Consider the following 20,331-nt stretch of genomic DNA (forward strand, 5'->3'; position numbering starts at 1 on the left):
CCAGGCTCCCCCAAGGCCAGGTTTCCATCCCCTACCTCGCTGCCTTCCACTGTGCCCGAGCTTTGCTCTCAGCTCTCTGAGGGTGCAAGCCCCCCCATTCTGACCCTTTGCACGTGCTGTTCCCTCTGCCTCAATTACTGTTCCACCTCTCAACTGTGCCGACCTTGTCTTAAGAGCAGTTTAGCCCCTCTTCTGGCCTGTGACTCTAGCTGCAATCCTTCGCCCTTGTCACCCTGCCCTGTCACTGTGGTGGCTCTACTGGCATGAGAAGAGTGGCCACCCCCAGTGATGAAAGGGAAAGGAGCAGGCCCTGTGTCTGGCCATCCTCGGGGGGCAGGAAGCAGCCTCAGAACAAAGTCTGTTTGATCATAGCCTCTTCATCGAGAAAAGTGGGATACAGACGTTGCCTGCAGCCTATACTCCTAACGAAAGCAAATCCCACTTTCCCAGCTCACTCCATCTCCAACCTGCTGGCTGTGATGGGAACTTTGCCCTCTGAGCTACAGGGCAGCTGTGCCCAAGGAGGAGGCAGCATGCTTTCATTTCAAATGTGACTGGCTAGATGGGCTAGCCATGGGATGGAGCCCACCCCACCTCAGTTTTCACAGCACACACCAGGCATATGATTAATACCATGCACATAAGATTCTATCCCTGAGAGCTAGAGGTTGAAGCGAAACAGGTGGGCTAATTGCTAATACAGGAATTAATATCAGCAAGCATAGGTCTGGAAGGCAGCATGAACAGAAAAGCTAAAGACCTATCAAATTCGGCAGCAAGCCCTGAAGGACAGAAGTGGACTGCATAGGGTAGGGCTTCCTCAGGAAGCAACTCTCCCCCAAACTCATCCCTTCCCCCTAAACGGTGCCTGGTGTGCATCTCATGCACACTGTAGTATCTGCTAGCCACTGGCTTCCCCACAGGGCTGAGACCTCCTGAAGAGCTGGCTCCTCTAGTCCCCATTGGTATGGTACCTAGAGCATTACTGGACTGAGTTTGCTAGGTGAGGTGGCTGGATAGTTGAATAGGTTAGAGGGATAGATGGTCAGAGAGGTGGATGGAAGAAAAGTGATTGGTTAAATGGATGAATGAATCCTGGGTGGGTAGGTGGGTAGACAAGATGGAGGAGAAATGGTTGGCGGATTGAATGGATAGATGGATGGGAAGGAGATGGACAGAGGAATGGAGAGAGAAAATGGAGAGGTAGAAGGCATGAGAATTAGGCCTTGGGAGGAACCCAGGGCCTGGAGATGCTGTGTTTGCACAGTGACGTAGTCGTGCTTCACTGGGTCTTGGCATGGTGTGGGGAGAGGAAAAATGGCCTAGATTAGGAGCCCTGGCTCTCCTGTTCACCTTCTCAGCCTGTGTGATGGGCTGTCCCTCCTGACCCACCAGCCAGGCCTGGGGCTTAGGGGAGATGTCGACACAGAGATACTGGGAAAGGACAGAGTGTATGCCCCCCTGCTAGATGATGGTATGAGTGGGTCCATCAGACCAAAATGCAAAGGACAAAGCAGAGCCGGGGACCCAGCGCTTGGCAATCTTTTCACTATGGCTGTGGCTAACAAAAGGACCCATGTGTGACAAAAAGCTGACAGATGGAAGCTTTTACTCAGTAGACTTAAAAAAAAAAAAAGGTTTACTGGTACAAAGACTAGACCAGAGAAGCATGGGCACAAGAGAGATGGGCTCAGCAGGGCTGGCCCGTGGGGCTAAGAAGGGAAGAAGGGCCCATTCCTGATATCCTAGGGCCCAGCAGATTCATTGGCTAACCCATGATAGCATAGACAGTAACTGCAGGGGTATGGCTCGTTAGTCTTCAGGGATTCAGGACAGGTGCTTGCCAGCAGGCATATTCACATATTTCTTCCAGGCCACATGTATTTGGTGCAGTGGCTACAGGTGGCCATAATCAGGCACCCCTAGTGCAGGGCTTACACTACAAGGCTGGCTTGGAAAGCCAGTACATGTCCCAAGATATCTGAAAGGACCCTCCAGAAAGGAGACCTTAGCTAAACCTTCTGTCCACACACTAGAGGGGCCCACGACGCTCTAAGGACTCAGGAAAGGCAGCGGAGTGAGTCAACAAGGCAGACCCAGGAGAGCCTCGCTTGCGTTCCAGTTTTTCCAGTAAGAAAGCGGAATGAAGAGGATCAACGTACTCTCTTAGTTGAGTTTATGACATACTCTTGCATTTATTAAATACCTATTGTGTTCGTGGCTCTGAGCCAGGCACTAGAGTACCCGGCCTTCATATTCGCCCACTTTACCCTTGTTACATAACCGCCATTATATACATGTGGAACCACGTATCTGGAGGGAGGGAGGGCTGGCATATGAGAATTTCACAGGAGGGGGACAGAGCAGGGAAAGGCCCACATGTCACCTGTGTGCACTGTTTCATGTGTATGTGCACATTCCTGGCAGTCTCTGTGTTTTCTCATGTCCATGTGTAAACGTGTTCATGAGTAGGCATGCATGCCTGTGGGAGTGTTATGTGCATTCCTGGGTGCAAACGTGTGAACATCTTGGCCATGCATTCGTCCATATGTGTGCATGTGTTCATTTCTGCGCATGTGCATGGATTTAAATATGCAGGGATGCATATATCTGCTCGTATGTGTACACTTCTGTTTTCCTGTTTGCCTGTGTTGGGGTTTTTGCATGTGAGCCTACTTTTATGTATGTGACATATATTTTCATATGCTTGCGAGGCTGTCAACACATGCGTGGCTGTCTGAATGAGTCTCACTGGGGGCATTACAAGGCCACGTGGAAGGTAGCAATGGTGAGCAATGGTGAGCCAGGCTGACCAGGTCTAGGGGCCTTACGGGTGGGAGGCCAGCGATCACTAGCTCCTGAGAGCTAGAGGAGGCTGAGTCAAGCACACTGCCTTCTTCCTGGGCCTGTGATTTCAAAAGCAACACTCTGTGGTCTGCCTCTGTTGTCAAGAGGACGCTGGGGTTTCAGGCTCCTGGGACACAACCCCCATCCAGTGTGTGTGTGTGCGGTGGTCTGGCTGCCTCCTCCCACCCCACCCCCAGCGGTATAAAACAATTTCCTTGGCCTGTCCAGGAAGGCAGATGACCTCACTGGACTCCTTCCATCTCTCGCTTTCATAGAGAAATTACAGTTTATAATTGGATGAAATCACGCGGGTGGTAATAGCAATAATGGCTTAGGCTGCAGCTACCACTGGCCCCTCTGCAGGCATAAGCTTATCTTCCCTCCTGCCTAACTTCACTTTGCGCCTGCCCGGGACTGTGCCACCTGCCTCCTGGCACCCGAAGCCCTGGCTGGCCCTAGCCTTTCTGAGTTCCTGTCTGGCCTCCTGGGAAAGTCTCCTGAGGGTGCCCTTTACCCCGTCATTCCTTCACACACTGGCCACATGCTCTATTCTTCCCATGTGCTCCCTGTGGCTCCTGGGGGCTGCAGCGTGGACAGCCACCTCTGCTCGGCACATGGGCTTATTAAATATGCACCCCAGATGTGCCAGCTGCAGGCACTCATCAGGCCTTGAACCAGCCCTTTTGGTCCTAACCAGAGCCTGTGCTCTCAGATATGCCATTAAGACTCCATTCCAAAGAGGGGAGTCTTCAGGGGAATGGAGATTCCAGAGTTGGGCCTTCTTGGCTGGCTGCTAATGAGAGGGAGGGGACAGCTTTGTTTTTGTTTTGTATTCCTAGGGGCAGACTGCAGTACCCCAGGTCTCTACAGAAGGAAGGGCAGCAGGGTGTGGAAATCTGGCCCTGTGAGAGAGAGACAGCTCAAGGAGGGAGGTCAGGAACACTGGAGACCCCCCTTTATAGGCTCCTGGTGAGCCAGAGGAGCTGAACTTGTTCTTGAAGCCAAGACCAGGATAGCCCAGTTGAAACCTCAAATGACATGTAGTAAGAAGAGCAGGTGCTGAGGAAATGGGGGCTTTGTAAGGCCAGGAGCTCCCCAAACTTTTTTTAAAAAATTATTACACTTAATTTATTTACTTTGTGTGTGGTCAGAGGACAACTTGTGAGTCAGTTCTTGCCTTCTGGGTTCCCTTGGATGTCACTTGGGTCTTCCGGCTTGATGCTAGCTAGGTGTCATTACCCACTAAGCCATCTTGCCGAGCCCCCAAACTTCATTTCTCTCTGCCCAATCCTTTCAGGTGGTTACAGGAAAGGGTTCTGTTCGTTACCTGCTACCTGGATCTAAAAAGTGACAGGTGGTGGAGACGATAATCTCAGACCCTTGCCAGGCTTGAAGGGAAGTCGTATTTGTTCAAGAATATGGATCTGGGGATGTGGCTCAGCAGCAAAGTGCTTGCCTGGCATGCCAAGCCCTGCGTTTGATCTCCAGCACTGCAAGCCAAAACCAGACCTGGGGATCTGTGTGAGTTTGTGGTCAGCCTGGTCTACACTTCAGACTAGCCAGGGATACACAGTAAGACCCTGTCCCAAAACAAAACCAAACAAACCAGAGACTGGGAAGGGGTGAGAACAATGGGGCTGAGGCCATGGCTGCCTGTGGTACTTGTCCTTGTGGCTCTTGACTTCCTTAGGTTTGATCGCTTGTGTTGCCTTTGGCAGGTGAAGAAGCAGGGAGTAGGTGAAGGCTCCACTCTGGACAGCTGAGCCAGGGGCTGAAACAGGAAGAACCCACCCCTCCACCTCACCCACCCCCAGAAGCTTCTCTACAAACAGGAGCAGCCAAGCAGACAAGCCCCCATCCCGAAGTGGGGCACACAAGCCTGACAGCTCAGCAGTGCGAGGCGAGGTGGCTGCAGCCTGCGGTAAACATCTGAACTCCTTAGAGGGGTAACAGACCCCCCCACACACACACACACAGAGGCAGCCTGAGTGGCAGGAATACTGATTCTTTGGAGAGTGGCTCCCTCTCAGCTCTGTCACGCAAGAGTGCTCTCTGCACTGAGCCATTCTGCCAAGTGACTTAAAGGGATTAAAAGAAAAAACTCGCTAAAGAAAAAAAGGGGTAACAGCCCCCCCACCCACAGAGGCGTTTCAGAAGAGGTACAGCCTGTGGACAAAGGACCAAAGTTACAAAGAGCTGTGGTGGAAGTGATGGCCAGTGAGAGGTCACACTCCCCGGGGACTGACGCTGGGCTGTAGGGCATGCCCAGCTCAGGAGTCCCCGGGGGTGCCCTGTGCACCCAGAGCATACACCCCTCACTCCAGAGAGCCAAGCCATCTGTTCCTGTGGCCTAGAGTGCCAAAGATGCAGCTTGGGACCTGCAGCCATATCTGAGGCCTGGCCGCAAGGAAGACTTCAAGACCTCCTTACTCTCTGTGTGCCTCAGTGCTCCCCCTGCACTGGGCTGCGGTCTGTGGTCGAGTGGTTCTGAGCCTGCAGGTGACATGGGACCAGGGATGTGAGGCCTGGAGCTTCTAAAGCAGTGACCAGTGAGACCCAGTGGCTCTGGGAGCAGCTACAGAGGAGGTAAGAGCATGGGCTAAGGGAGATGAAAAAGGGTTCCTGGTGGCCCAGAAAGGGGACAAGAATCTTCTACCACTTGGAGAGAGCACAGTGCGTGAGAGGGACAACTGAGTCTTGTCCTTTGGAGGCCCCAGACAGGAGGCTTCTGCTTGCTGGGGTAGGGATCATCTAGAGATCTCTGCCAGGCGTAAGAGAGGCCACTTGGGAGTGAGCCACATCGGGGAGGATTTTCTCCTTCTGGGCCTTTCCCTGCTAGGGCTGATGGCCACCTGCTCTGTACAAAGGGGACAGACAACAGTGATGGGTTAGGCAAGAGCTTAGGGGACCAAGGTCATTGGCCTTGATACCTGCTACCCTTGAACTAGCAAGATCCCTTCCATCCACACCTGTCCTGCTCTGGCCAGAGAGATCCAGGGTGGGGCTGATCAGGAGCCATGCCTGGCATCATCTATCCTGACCTGCAGTACAGCCCTTTTGTTGGTTAGAGGGGACAGATAGGCTCAGAGTGGCGGAGTGAGTGTCCCAAGGCTACACAGCAGGTAGCTGGCCAGGCTTGCTCCTCCTGGACTCCCCAAGGGTGAAGAGGGGAGGGGCGGTATTTCTGCAAACAGTAATCCTGGCAACCTCAGAACCCCTCAGAGCCCTAGGCAGGGCAGGGAAGTCCCAATTCATTACCAAGATGGAAAATGACACTTCCCCACGCTCTGCCCCAAGAGAGGGGCTGATTTATGACTGCACCAGGGCCTGGGACATCCGTCAGAGCTGCGCGCTGTGCACGCCGTCTGCGGGGGCATTAATAGCCGTGTTATTAGCCACTGGCGTGAAGGAGGCCCTGCGGATGGGCTATTTGCTGTTATTTATTATAAAGGCACGACAACCTCGCAGCAGGGCCGCAAGCACACAGCGGGGGCCCCCGCCTTCCTATGGTCCCCTTCTCTGCATCTTCAACTTCTTCCCAGCCCCTAGGAGGAGCTAGGGGATAATTCCTGGGGCCAGGCTAAGCCAGAGGGGAGCAGCAAGCACCTCCTGAAAATCCTGTTGCTCAAAGTGCTGATGGGAAATCTGCTGGGCAGTCTCAGTGCAGCCTTGCACCTAGAGGCAGAGACACAAAAAGCAACACACTGGGCTTTGGGGACAGGTACCTGAGATGGGCCTGGGGGTTCTGGCTGATGTAAACTAGGGCCAGTTCCCTCCTTGAATGTGCCCTTCTGTACACATGGGCCAGCTGAAAAGAGAGAAGGCCAGCTATTCCTAGGAGACCCCCCCGCCTGGACCCTTGAGAAGAGTCCACAAACTGGTGGCTGGCAAGAGATGTTGGTGAGCTGGGGCATGTCCCATCACCTGCTGGTACAACCCTGTGGGGAAGGATTTGAGTGTTCAGCCCCAGGAGGGACTGCTGGAAGGCTCTGCCACTGAGCCTGTTCCCCGACATCTATAAAAGGCAGATAGACGGGCTTTGAATCCCCTTCTTCCCGCTCCCAGGGTTCTGTTGGTTTTCCACTTTTGCATGCTTTCATCCAGGCCTTCTCCAGAGCAGCTGGATTTGGGCAGTGAGTCTGAGGCCTGGGTGGGTAGACAGTTCTTCATGGTCCAGACAGAACTTTGACTCTCAGCACTGTTACAGCGAGCACAGCCAGATCATCATGGCCTCAGGAGTGGTGCTGATGGGAAAGTCTCACCTCCATCTTTCCTCCAACTGCCTAGTTCTGGGCTTTAGATTATAGAGCCTGCCTCATTTATTCAAAACTTGTGGGCTAGGGAGATGGCACCATCAGTGAAGGGCCTTGTACAACACCCTGGGTTTAGATGCCCAGTGCCCGCATAAAAGCCAGGCGCAGTGGTGCATGTGTGTAACCCTGTCACTGGGGTTGGGGGCGGAAACAGGTGGATCTCTGAAGATCCCTGGCCAGCCAGTCTAGCCAATTGGTGAGCTCTGAATTCTGTGAGAGACCCGTCTCAAAAGATAAGGTGGAGGGAGAGCAACAGAGAAATACATCCCATGACAACCTGTGGCCCTCGCATATACACAGACACAAAATATGTTTACAGAGCCCCTCTGGGCCAGGCTTATTTCTGGGTACAGGATAGACCACACCTTAAAAGCAGGAGTGTAGGTCTAGTTCCCAGAACCAGACACTTAATGGGTGTCCAGGAAACGGGAGATCAGAAAAAGAAATCCTCATTTAGAGCAGGGCTGCTTCTGAGAGCTCCAGTCTCCATGCCTGCCTGGAATCCATTCTGATCAGCCCTTCCCACACACCTGCGCCTCTCTTCCAGGCTCCTACAGGTTACCAAGGAGCTCAGCAGCAAAGACCCTGGGCCCAGCCCTAGTCTTGAGGACTGTCACTTGCCCAGCTGGCACTGTCCCTTCTCTTCCTTGTCCCTCCCCCTGGCATTACATACATTTCTTTTTTTTTTTTTTTTTTTTTTCTCCCCAAAGGAACTAAGTCTCAGTGGAGGCGGTTTTGCTCCAAAGGGACCCAGGCGGCAGTATCAGGTGGAGGACCATTTCATTAAGAGATGCTGAGAGAGAAAGAAACAAAATTACATGTGTCTCCTTTCATCTCCCTCCCCCTTCCTGGCCCTGCATAGTTTAATATCGAACACTGCTATCAATATAATTAACCTCCTAAGACACAATTTGAAAGTCTTGTTTCTTAAAGCGATTCACTTTCTCTGAAGCCAAGGAGGACATCCTGCTGCCCAGCCCCACCCAGCGGCCCACGCGCTTAGGTGAACTCGCAGTTCATTTCTGGTGGATTTGCATACCTGTCTGCAATTACTGCCGGCGATAACGGCTGATACATAATGCATGCGGCATGAAATTAGAAAAATAATTAACTTTAAATTTGAAAAGAATCCCCGCCCCCGACTCTCCAGGCATTACAAATGCTGAGTGCTACCACCGGACAAGGCTTGGGGGCTAAGCTGTCTGGGGTGATGGGTGAGTCTGGCTGGTACCCCAGAGCAGCCAAGACTGGGTGCCAGAGAGTCAGGGTGTGCAGGAGGTGCCCCCATGGTATCTGCTAGAACAAGCTTCAAGTCCCTGGGCCTTGTATCTTACTTACATCTGGGCCAGTGAAGAATGAGGCTGACAAAGGAACCTGTCCCTCCTTGTGACCAGGGAGTGCTCAGTGGAGAACCCAAGGAAGTGCACTATGCTTGGTCCCATCTCACAGAAGCCCTGAGACCTGAAGCCACCCTTCTACACAGGCCAAGACTGAGAGAAGGAAAGTCTAGCCTTCTTAGGAGAGGGGTTACCTGGGAGGTCTCCTCTTTGAGTCTTGCTTGCAGCTGAGCCCCAGAAGTAGCTGCCAGCTACTGGATGAGAACTGAGGGACCCTTCTTTAATTTTTGACAGAGACAGAGGCAGCCCTAGCAGGGTAAGGCAGGGTAAGTGCCAAACACTGCACCCTGTGGGCTGAGCCCCTATCAGCCTTCTCCCTGGTGGGGCCCAGTGCTGCCTCTAACTTAATCTGCCTCAGCATCAGGCTCAGCCATTTGGAAGGACCTGGGAAGCCTTAAGAGATTTATGAAAGTCACGGTGAATTCCAGGAGAGGAGAGGATATCACCTGAGGCCCTAACTCAGGGATGGAAGAGGAGAAACTGGAAGATTTGGGGTCCACAAGGGAGGGAAGTCTGCATTAGATAGCTTCAGGAAACTTACATTCACATGAGAACACACCTCTGCCCTCTCTACAGGCATGCTGTGGTCACAGGTCACCCTTTTCTAATAGCCCTGCCTGGGAGCCCAACCCCTACCCTAGCAATGTGGGTGGGGAGAAACACAACAAGGCTTGGGTCAGTGGCATTATGGCAGATAGCATTAAGCTCCCTTGCTGGCTTTGGGAAGTGCCTAGGGTGACATCTGTAAATAGAAAATGGCACCACCGAGTTCCATGGCAGACTTAAGGCCTGGGCCACTGTCTCCAGCAAGACCAGGCTGCAGCCACAGGGCCTTTGGCATCAGGAGCACAGCTTGCCCCTCTCCAGATCTGTAGGAATAACCAGAGGAAAGGCTGGCTAAGGACATTACAGGACAGGCACCCTGAGCCCAGCTTTCAATATGAGAAGTACACTTGGGGATACAGGGCAGAATGGGATGGTCTCTCCTCAGGGTCCAGCTGGGCCTTTTTCCCGGAGACATAGGGTTCTCAGCAGCACATAGCAGAGAAAAAGAGATCCAGGGCATGGGTGAGGCTAGGAAGGCCATGGAGCCTCTGGCCCTTTCTACGTGTTCTTACTCCTTGGGGCTGGGGACCATCCTGGTCATCCTTCTAACGGGAGCTGAGACCATGCCTGATACCTAGCATCAGGGAGCTACTCACCCCCTCCAGGGACCTGTCTTCATTAACAAACAAAAAGAGGAGTGGGGCTAGGAGGCAGGGGTGGTCTGCCCAGTCTTCCATCTCCTCCCAGCCTGGCTTCCTTTGGGAATGTGCCTGGCCCAGTTCAGCCCCCTCAAAGGCCATGAAGTAGGTGCCATCCCCTATCATATACTCATGCCAGGCTTTGGGTCTGTAGCTGCCCCTTGCAAGACTGGAGGGACGCATCCAGGCAGGGCACTAGAAGGCCACAGGAGGACAGCTAGGAGTTGAATCTCCCCATCTGGCAGTCTGTTAGAGATATTGCTCAGCTGCCTTTGCCAGGTAGAGTGGAAGCAGATTTGGATTCTGGAGGATCAGGGTCAGAGAAAGCTTCCAGGAGGAGGCAGGAGAGCTGAGGCCTGAGGGCAGAGTGCATGCTGGCCTATGAGGTTGAAGGCAAAATCATAGTGCAGTCACAGTGGCAGGGACAGCATGTGCCAAGGCCCTGTGGAAGTGAGATGGTGTGCGCAGCATGTCAGAAGCTAAGGGCCCTGAGAGTTTGAAAGCTGAGTTACAGCCAGGCACGGAGGGGCACACCTTCAATCCCAGCACTAGGGAGGCAGAGGCAGGCAGATCTCTGTCTACAAAGTGAGTCCAGGACAACCAGGGCTTGTTACACAGGGAAACCCTGTCTTGAAAAAACAAAACAACAAGAAAAAGAGAGAGAGAGAGAGAGAGAGAGAGAGAGAGAAAGAAAGAGAGAAAGAAAGAAAGAAAGAAAGAAAGAAAGAAAGAAAGAAAGAAAGAAAGAAAGAAAGAAAGAAAGAAAAGAAAGAAAGAAAGCTGAGTTGTAGCCCCACCCTTTCTCCCTTATTTCTCCATGGCTGAAAGCAAGTGCACGTGCAGGAGACACAGTGGCACAAAAGGGCATGAAGAAGAGGCACAGAAGGACAGTTAACACAGAGGCTATGCCTGTGTATAGGAGGAAGCGGGTAGCCATGGACACAGAGGCTGCACTTAGGAAGGGCATTCTGCATGTGGGGTACGTGATCCTATCATATTACCTTAAATCCTCACATAAGAGCAGCTGTCAACCACATACACAAACAAGGAGGCTGGAGCCCAGAGGAGGCGTACAGCCTGCTTGGATCACACTGCCTGGAAGTGGTGTGCGCAGGGCTTGAGCCCACTGCACTCTTATCCTGGCCATTGGCAAAAGCCAGTAACTGCTCCCAGCCCCTGTCCCCTACCTCCCTCAAGCTAATGGAGACCACTAGCCTGAACCGTTTCTCTGTACCCCTCCAGTGGAGTATCAGCATCCTGCTGTCAATCACAGAACTGGCAGGTCGTAACTCATACCACACTTGTCTGTGTGATCCGCACAGTGACGACCAGTGATCCCGTAAAAGATGGGCAATTTACCAGGTTTAATTTGATGGCCACATAAACTACCAAACACAACAAGGGAATGAAAAGGCCACCAAGCATCCAGGCAGTTTAAGGGCTCCTCCAGGGAGGCTGCAGTCTCCCTATCCTGTTTCCAAAGCTGCCATAGGGCTGAGACTGGAGTTGGCCTTGGGGAAGCAAGGTGGCCAGGGACTCTTGGGCAAGATTGATGGGCAGCAGACAAAGGAGTGGAAAGGCCTTGGGTCCCTGCCTCCCACTGCTGCTCCATTATCCATCAAACATCTCTGAGAGGTGCAATTTAGACTCTATTATGATGCGGAGCCTCAGGAGGCTGGGGACTGTGCCCATGAGTTAAGCAGGAGGAGGACAGATGCCCAAGCTAGAGACTGTGGTGGCAGCCTTGGCTTTAGCCTTAACAAGTCTGGCCCTACTCAGGGCACTGGCCCAGAACAGCTAAGGGCAGAGGCTGCCCAAATCCCTTTGATAGTACTCATCAGCTGGCCAGCAGCAGGTATGTCCTCTGGCCAAATTCTGAGGCTCAAGCAGAGATCCACAACCCAGAGACAAAGTGAAACAGCCTAGGAGCAAGCCTAAGCCCTAAGCCCTGTCCCATCCCACTCCTCATCGCTGCTCGAGAGCGACTGTGATGGGCCCTTTAGGCTCCCTTAAGAGGAGACTGGAGTGTAGCTGGAAGCCTGGATGTCAGTGACCTTGGAATGGCAGGGCCCCTCATCTCTCTGAACTTCAGGCCTCAAGCTGTAAAGTAGAACAGCAGGCTGTATACACGACTGCCAGGCACAGGAACACAGTGAGGGTGTGCTGCAGAGATGGCCTGTGAAGGCAGAGGGGTCTGGCTCAACAGGCCAGCCCAGTGCTGGATGTGTACGCTGCCTTCAGCTTTGGATTCCAAGGTGATGAGGGGCAAGAGGATCAGGTCAGGCCTGGGACAGCTTGGGATGCCCCTACCACACACAGAGCAACAGGAGGCTGGAGAGGACAAGAGAGCCCTTAGCTTGAGCCCACGGTAACGCCCAGACTGATTGGCTGGGCCCCAGCTCAGTGGAGTGTGGGAGTTACACTGTGAGATTCTAGGCCTGGGTGCACATCTTGGTTCCACAGCCTCTTGCCAGCAGACCTGTGCCTCAGTTTCTTCAGAATGGGTCAGTATTAATTTCTTTGTAGAAATACTCAATAAGGGCCTGTTGTGCGTCAAGTACTAGGCTAGACCTAATGGGTAAGATACCCCCAAAGTCCAAAAGTAAAGCACACACTAGTTGGTGATAAGTAAGCAAGCACTGAGCAGAGAGAAGGCATGGAGTGTACGGTTTTGGTTTGGGGCAGAGTGTGTCTCTGAGGGTCAGCTATGGGCAGAGGGAAGTGTGTCTTGGGCAGAGGGTGGCTCCAACTGCTTCACAAGGAGAGAACTACAGTAGGAAATGTCACAGTGCCTGGTACCTGGCTTTGACAGCCACCGGGATGGCGGATCGGCTTGGAGTCTGGGTGCCTAGCAGAGGAGGCAGGCTAGGGATTGGGTGAGAGAGCTGAGGGGAGAATAGGGGCCTAGGGAGCTTCATCAGGGACCAGCTTGGTGTCAGGACTTTCTATGAGGACTACCAAGGAAACAAGACCATATCGAACCCCGGGGCCAGGCAGAGAGTGGGGCAGAAGGGCCAGCATGCAGGGAACGCCAAGGCCTGAGGAACTGTGGGGACAAGGGTGAGTGGGTCATGGCCCTGTGAGTCAAGCAGGCTGCATAAGTGGGTGAGTAGGGAGATAGATGGATTGGACAAAGTGATGCGTGGCTGAGGGAATGGACAGGGCAGAGGCCACCTGGGAGACCTAGCAGAGGCAGGAGCATTTGAGCAGGGTCCTGAAGGGTGAGGAGGAAGGAGGTCATTGGATGGCGAAGAACTGCCAGGAACAGAGAGGGACGTAGGGTGAGGGAGAAGGGTTTGGTGTAGTTGAGAAATGGAGACACCTGGTTCCTAGAGCACTCTAGTGAGGTCCACGCTGGTCACTCGGCAGGACCATGCTCCACACTCCAGAGCTGTCCTCCCGGGCCAGGCCCTCGGATCAGGTTTGAGAAGCCATTACATTCTGCCCTGAAAGCCTCCTTGACCCTGAGTTTTACTGCAGACCTTTGCTAACTGTACGAAGACACCTTTTTTTTTTTAACTGAGATTGAAAGATAATTTCTCTTTAATTGATTTTTTACCAGTGAACAGTAAAATAACGAGAAAAGTCTATGCTCCAATTTTTCTATTTGCAAAAACTGAAATTATACCTTGCAGAAAAATTTCCTCAGCGTGCAGTCAACACCTCCCGCCTTTTATTTGTCTCATTTCTTTATATCAAGAAAACTAATGTGTAAGTGCACATATGTGTGTGGTCCCTGAAATTGCTGAAAGTTATTTCCACTAGAGAGAGAGAGACAAGGTATGGGATTGTCCCCCAGAAAACACAGAACACGGGGCCAGGAACCAAATCTGTGGACACCTCATCCTTCTGTGTATGAAACATGGGTGACAAACAGGACATGGTGTTTCACCACCAGGCAGTGAGCGTAGCACTCTCTGCTGCCCACCAGTGACAACGCTGGCTGTTTCTCTCCTGAAGTTTGTGCCGACACGCCTCTTGAGCTGATAGCCTCCCAGAAACAAGCTTTCCTTTCAGTCCATTGCCAGAGTTAGGCCTGTCCCAGTCCTGAGGAAAATGATGGCTCATCCAGGAAATCCACCCTAAATCATCCCACTGCCGGCACCATTTGTGTGACCCTTAAGGGTGGCTAATCGTGAGGCTGTGGGGTCACACTAAATGCCCTTGGTGTTGGCTCCTCTCCAGGACCAGACCCTCCTAATGAGATTCACAGTGAACAGCAGTCATTAAAGCTGCCCTGGCTAGGGAGCTTACCTGTCTCCAGATTGGTATAAAACAGGCCTCCCTTGCAGCCTGGCCTCAGCCCTGCAGGACCCAACATCAATGACTCGCTCCCCAGGCCCTGTCACTGTCTCACATTCAGCACACCTATCTTGTGCTCCTTGCAGGTACTGAGGCTCCAGGTTAGGTGGGTCAGGCCTCCACCAGCCATCCACCATGGTGGTGGCACACCCTACTGCCACCGCTACCACCACACCCGCTGCCACTGTCACAGCCACTGTCGTGATGACCACGGCCACCATGGACCTGCGGGACTGGCTATTCCTCTGCTACGGGCTTATTGCCTTCCTCACAGAGGTCATCGATAGCACCACCTGCCCGTCAGTGTGCCGCTGTGACAACGGCTTCATCTACTGCAACGACCGGGGGCTCACATCCATCCCCTCAGACATTCCTGACGATGCCACCACCCTCTACCTACAGAACAATCAGATCAACAATGCAGGCATCCCCCAGGACCTCAAGACCAAGGTCAAGGTGCAGGTCATATACCTGTATGAGAACGACCTGGATGAATTCCCCATCAACCTTCCCCGATCGCTGCGAGAGCTGCATCTACAGGACAACAACGTGCGCGCCATCGCCAGGGACTCCTTGGCCCGCATCCCGCTGCTGGAGAAGCTGCACCTCGATGACAACTCCGTGTCCACCGTGAGCATCGAGGAGGACGCCTTCGCTGACAGCAGACGGCTCAAGCTTCTCTTCCTGAGCAGGAACCACCTGAGCAGCATCCCCTCGGGGCTGCCCCACACGCTGGAGGAGCTGCGGCTGGACGACAACCGCATCTCCACCATCCCGCTGCATGCCTTCAAGGGCCTCAGCAGCCTGCGGCGCCTGGTTCTGGACGGCAACCTGCTGGCCAACCAGCGCATCGCCGATGACACCTTCAGCCGCCTGCAGAACCTCACAGAGCTGTCGCTGGTGCGCAACTCGCTGGCCGCCCCACCCCTCAATCTGCCCAGTGCCCACCTGCAGAAGCTCTACCTGCAGGACAACGCCATCAGCCACATCCCCTACAACACGCTGGCCAAGATGCGGGAGCTGGAGCGCTTGGACCTGTCCAACAACAACCTTACCACGCTGCCTCGAGGCCTGTTTGATGACCTGGGGAACCTGGCACAGCTGCTCCTCAGGAACAACCCCTGGTTCTGCGGCTGTAACCTCATGTGGCTGCGGGACTGGGTGAAGGCACGGGCCTCGGTGGTCAATGTGCGGGGCCTCATGTGCCAGGGCCCGGAGAAGGTCCGGGGCATGGCCATCAAAGATATCACCAGCGAGATGGATGAGTGTTTTGAGGCAGGGTCACAGGGCAGTGCAGCTAATGCGGCTGCCAAGACCACAGCCAGCAACCATGCCTCTGCCACCACACCCCAGGGCTCTCTGTTTACTCTCAAGGCCAAGAGGCCAGGACTGCGCCTCCCTGACTCCAACATTGACTACCCCATGTCCACTGGTGATGGTGCCAAGACCCTGGCCATCCAGGTGAAGCCACTGACAGCAGACTCTATCCGAATCACATGGAAGGCCATGCTACCTGCCTCCTCTTTCCGGCTCAGTTGGCTGCGTCTGGGCCACAGCCCGGCTGTGGGCTCCATCACAGAGACCCTGGTGCAGGGGGACAAGACGGAGTACTTGCTGACGGCCCTGGAGCCCAAGTCCACCTACATCATCTGTATGGTCACCATGGAGACTGGCAACACCTATGTGGCTGATGAGACACCTGTGTGTGCCAAGGCAGAGACTGCTGACAGCTACGGCCCTACCACTACCCTCAATCAGGAACAGAACGCTGGCCCTATGGCTGGGCTGCCCCTGGCTGGCATTATTGGTGGTGCCGTGGCTCTTGTGTTTCTCTTCCTGGTCCTGGGAGCCATTTGTTGGTATGTGCACCGGGCTGGTGAGCTGCTGACCCGAGACAGGGTCTACAACAGGGGCAGCAGAAAGAAGGATGACTACATGGAGTCGGGGACCAAGAAGGATAACTCCATCCTAGAAATCCGAGGCCCAGGACTGCAGATGCTACCCATCAACCCATACCGCTCCAAAGAGGACTACGTGGTGCACACCATATTTCCCTCCAACGGCAGCGGCCTCTGCAAGGGCGCCCACACGATCGGCTACGGCACCACACGGGGCTACCGGGACGCTGGCATCCCCGACGTGGACTACTCCTACACATGAAGCCAGCCACCCCCAGTGTGGTCACATGGCCCTGTTTAGCCCACTGCAACACCAGGAGCCAGGAAGAGAAACTCCACAGTGACTTTCCTAGCAGAAAGCAAAGTTTAGGGAGGGTATACAACAGTGGGGTAAAAAAAAAAAAAAAATAATAATAATAATAATAATAAGTACATAGAAGACAGGAGGGGGATTCAACATTGTTGGAAATGTAATTGATACCAGATCATGAGAGTTAAGAACTAAAAATAATCTTGCAGGAAGGGTTGGGTTGGAACTTTTTTTCCTGAACCAGATTGATACTACCTGTACAACATTTATATACACCTCGAGCTTCATTCAGGCCCATCAGAGAGAAGCAGATAACAAACACACATGGCATGGAGTCCCCATGCAACCATCCTGCTGGCAGCTCACGGTGACAACTCAATGAAAGGTTTTTGGGTTCCTCACAAAAGAGCCAAGAGAAGAAAAGACTTTTTGCTACGGAGACAGTGTCCTGAAATCTCTTCCCTGGTTCTTTCCATGCTGTTTCCTTTCCAGATCTGCAGAAATATGACGTTCTTTGAGGTATTCTCTGAACAATACCATAGGCAATTAAAAGAAAAAAAAAAAAGTCAAAACTTTTTCTTCCAATGTCGAGCACTTCGGCCCCATTCACCGAACTCTGTAGAAGCTCTGACGAAGGCTGTAGCTTTCCCCGCCACGTGGAGGCGCGTCTGTGTGCCACCTGTCGCTGTGTCCCGTGTCTCGGGACAGATGGGTAGACAGGGCTCCGTGTCTGTCCTCTCGGCACTTCTTCAGTCAGTCCTTGACATTCCCTCCGGCAACAGAACTGAAAAATCTTGCTTTCTTCTAGAAAGCATTAAGTAGATCATGTGTGGGTGGAGAGGAGGAGCCTCAGCCCAGGTGGCAGGAGGGCTCAGCCCAGGTGGCACGAGGGCTCAGTCCAGGTGGCACGAGGGGCTCAGTCCAGGTGGCAGGAGGGCTCAGTCCAGGTGGCACGAGGGGCTCAGTCCAGGTGGCAGGAGGGCTCAGTCCAGGTGGCACGAGGGCTCAGTCCAGGTGGAGGGTATTACTGTTTCTTAGAGGCACTGGTAACTGCATCCCAGCAGGGAGTTAAGAAGCTGGCTGAGGATGCTTTAGATTCCGTCCTGTCCTGTCAGCCGGCCCAGAGACAGGCCACTCTACTTAGTGATATGTAAAAAAGCTTTCCTTGATGACCACCGGCCTCATCTGTCCCTCCCTCAATAGATGCTATCCCCATGATAGTGTTTATGTTTTCTCCTGGGACAGGTAATCAGTGCAGCGACTGCTCATGAATATATGTGTGGACACACACACATCTAGACCGCTGGCTAGACCTATTGGTTTCCATGGCTGCTCAAACAAAGCCCAGAAAAAAGAAAAAAAATTTCAGAAAATCCCTGGGAGACATCAAAACACACACACACACACACACACACACACACACACACACACACACACACCTCAGCCATTGCCTACACCAGGGGCTCTGTTCTCAAGAGGGAAAATCAGATTTCTTTGCAAAAAAAACCATCAACCTCCAAAAGGGTACTGACCGGGGCCCTCGGAAGAGCTAAGATTTTATTCCCTCCCTGTGGAATCAATGTCGTTATCATTTATCAACTGACACCACAGTGTGGTGAGCCATGAGATTAAAACGATGATAAAATAATGACAGCAAATCAGGAAAGGAGGGAAGAGCCGAGCCTAGGGTTCTGATGTCTGCTTCGTCCGCACCCGGGGAGCCCGGGTCACCATCTGTCAATGCATCGCTTTGCCCTGCACTGGGAAAAAAAAGTCATCAAAGGAGAGACGCTGGTCTGAGGGCAGCCAGATGAGAAGGGGGTCCAGCTCCTGATAGTGGTGTTTTCAAAAGACCTCTGCCACTTGGTCCAAAGCAAAGGCAGGAAGAAGAGGCCAGGCGGCTGCCTGAAGTGCTCCTGGTGGGGCATCCGCTCGCTGGATGTTAAAGAGCCAACTAGCCCTTCAATGAAGAGATGAGATTGAAAGAAATGGACCCAGCAGGTGTCTCAGAGTAGTGGAAAGAGGCACAGGCTCCTGATCATAGCCCAAAGGGTCATCACACCAAACAGAAACCCCCAACCCACCAGCCCCAGGGAATGGCCAAGGGGTATGGACATGGATCATTCTATGGACCTTTCTTCCTCTTCATCCCAAATCATTTCCTCACATAATGAGGTCAAGAGAGAAATGTTCCTGAGCCGCAGATTCAGGTCTGTATAAACATGCGCCCCGGAGCCCTGCTGTTCCCAGTGACCCCAACGGCACCCTGGTCCTGATGGCTAAGGCAGGCTCAGAGGACACCTGCCTGTGAGGAACAGGTATGTGAGGGAGAGTCCCAGATGCTGAACAAGGCATCAAGGGCACTATGCCATCCTTCTCCAGGGTCCCCGGAAAGTAAAGCCCTAAGTCCCCAACCCCTACTTGGCACTTGTAACTTGCCCTGCCCCCTAGGCTCACTCATGTCCCCCTTCCCTGTTCCCTACCCCAGGAGGAGTCTGTTCACTTTCTTTGATGGCCAGGACAACATTTAGGAACAGCAGGTGGCCTAGACCCTGGGAGCTGCCTGGAGGGCCCTACTTAGACATTCAGGAGCCTGTGGGCCAAATGCCAGGGCTGTGGTAAACTTCTTCCCCCACCACACAGAGCCTTGGCAGAGTGTCACAGCTTAAGGACCAAATCTGCCTCCTGCTCTAAGGGGCTCACTTCCTATCACACCCAGTTGGAGAGCCCAGGGCTGCCATTGCCCCCTAAGGAGCAGTTAGGTGCTAGTGAGGGTGAACGCTGCCTAGCCATGGCCCTGTAGCCCCTCCAAGAGCTCTTCCCATGGCATTTCTGCCTCTTCACATCAAACCATTTTCCCAGTACCCTTTATTCTGTGTGTGTTGGGGAAGGGGGAATACTGGAGATTGAATCATGGGCCTAGCCATGCAAGGCAAACACTACCACTGAGCCGTGTGTGTGTTCCCAGCACCCCACTCCTTAGTGTCCTTTCAGAAAGCCCCCAGTGTGACCTTTGTCCCAGTTCTCCAAAGGAGACGGAGAAGCTGGCTTCTGGCCTCACAATACAATAGAAGAGCCTCTTCTGAGGCGGCTCCTCCACCGGCAGAAGTGAGGGAAGCCGGGATTAACACTGGAAGGCCTGTGGAATCCTCTTTCTGTACAGCTGACATTTCCACAGGGAAGTCTGTGGCCGGCCATCCTGACCCCTCACAGTTTCTAACCAGCCAGAACAACCTCCTTTTGCCCCAGCCCCTGGGGAGTTTATTTTGTGGCATTTAAGGCAAGTTTAAACTAAGGGGAAAAAAAAAAAAAGCCAGTGACACTTCTTTGGTTAAATGGTTTACCCTTCTTGGTAATTAGATGCAGCGATTGGAATCTCTTTTTCTATTACATGGCAATTTTACTTTAAATTTCCTCTTTAAAAAAAAAAAATGGGGAAGAAAAGGCAAGGAAGGAGAGAGGCAGCAGGGCCACGGGCATTTGCATTTTGCGAATGAAGCCTCTGGTAGGCTCAGCTCAGGCGTGCGGCCCAACGTATGGAATGCTTAAGAGATTACTAAGAATAAAATCTATTAATTAGTCATACTCAATTCCGCAGACATGACGTGAATCAAAAGCTCCCGCTCTTCCCTCATCTGCATCCTCTTCCTGAGGAAGCCTCCATCTTCCCTGAAAGGCTGCCTCCTGGCCTGCCTCCTCCATATGTGGAGCTCTGCTGTGGCCCTGTGTGGGGGATACTGGCTTGGAGAACCAGTGCTGGGACACTGGCCCTTCCTCACCCTGGGCATTGCTGGCAGGGGAGGGGACAGCCTTGGGAAGGCAACTGTGGCTAGAAGGAGTCCAGCCTTCCCTTCCTGGAGCCAGAAGCCCACCCCTACCCCATGCCTCCATGCCTCTTCTTTCTTCTCAGTGGGCAGAATTTACAGAAGACCAGCTGCCCAGCTCAGCCCCTGCAAGGGAGCCAGGTGTGTGTTATGCAAATGTGAGGCTCCCGTCTCTGAAGTGGGGATGACTGGGGCA

General features: G+C 53.1%; 2 protein-coding genes across 4 annotated transcripts in view; one reads left to right on the plus strand and one right to left on the minus strand.

Annotated features, from left to right (window-relative positions):
* The window catches only part of Macrod1 (mono-ADP ribosylhydrolase 1), a 140,211-nt gene that overhangs the window by 86,650 nt on the left and 33,230 nt on the right, over window positions 1–20,331 (minus strand). The window lies entirely within an intron of this gene.
* The window catches only part of Flrt1 (fibronectin leucine rich transmembrane protein 1), a 77,694-nt gene that overhangs the window by 55,605 nt on the left and 1,758 nt on the right, over window positions 1–20,331 (plus strand). The window contains exons 2-3 of one of the 2 annotated variants that reach the window (XM_055610500.1): window positions 4,566–5,433; window positions 14,190–20,276. In XM_055610500.1, coding sequence (XP_055466475.1) covers window positions 14,239–16,263 — 2,025 coding nt within the window. In that variant the 5' untranslated portion in view covers window positions 4,566–5,433; window positions 14,190–14,238 and the 3' untranslated portion in view covers window positions 16,264–20,276. The remainder of the gene's footprint in view (window positions 1–4,565; window positions 5,434–14,189; window positions 20,277–20,331) is intronic. The other variant, XM_055610501.1, reaches the window with a different exon arrangement.

This window comes from Psammomys obesus, unplaced genomic scaffold, assembly GCF_907164565.1.
Source record: "Psammomys obesus unplaced genomic scaffold, mPsaObe1.curated_primary_1811, whole genome shotgun sequence".
In the NCBI taxonomy this organism is placed as follows: Eukaryota; Metazoa; Chordata; class Mammalia; order Rodentia; family Muridae; genus Psammomys; species Psammomys obesus.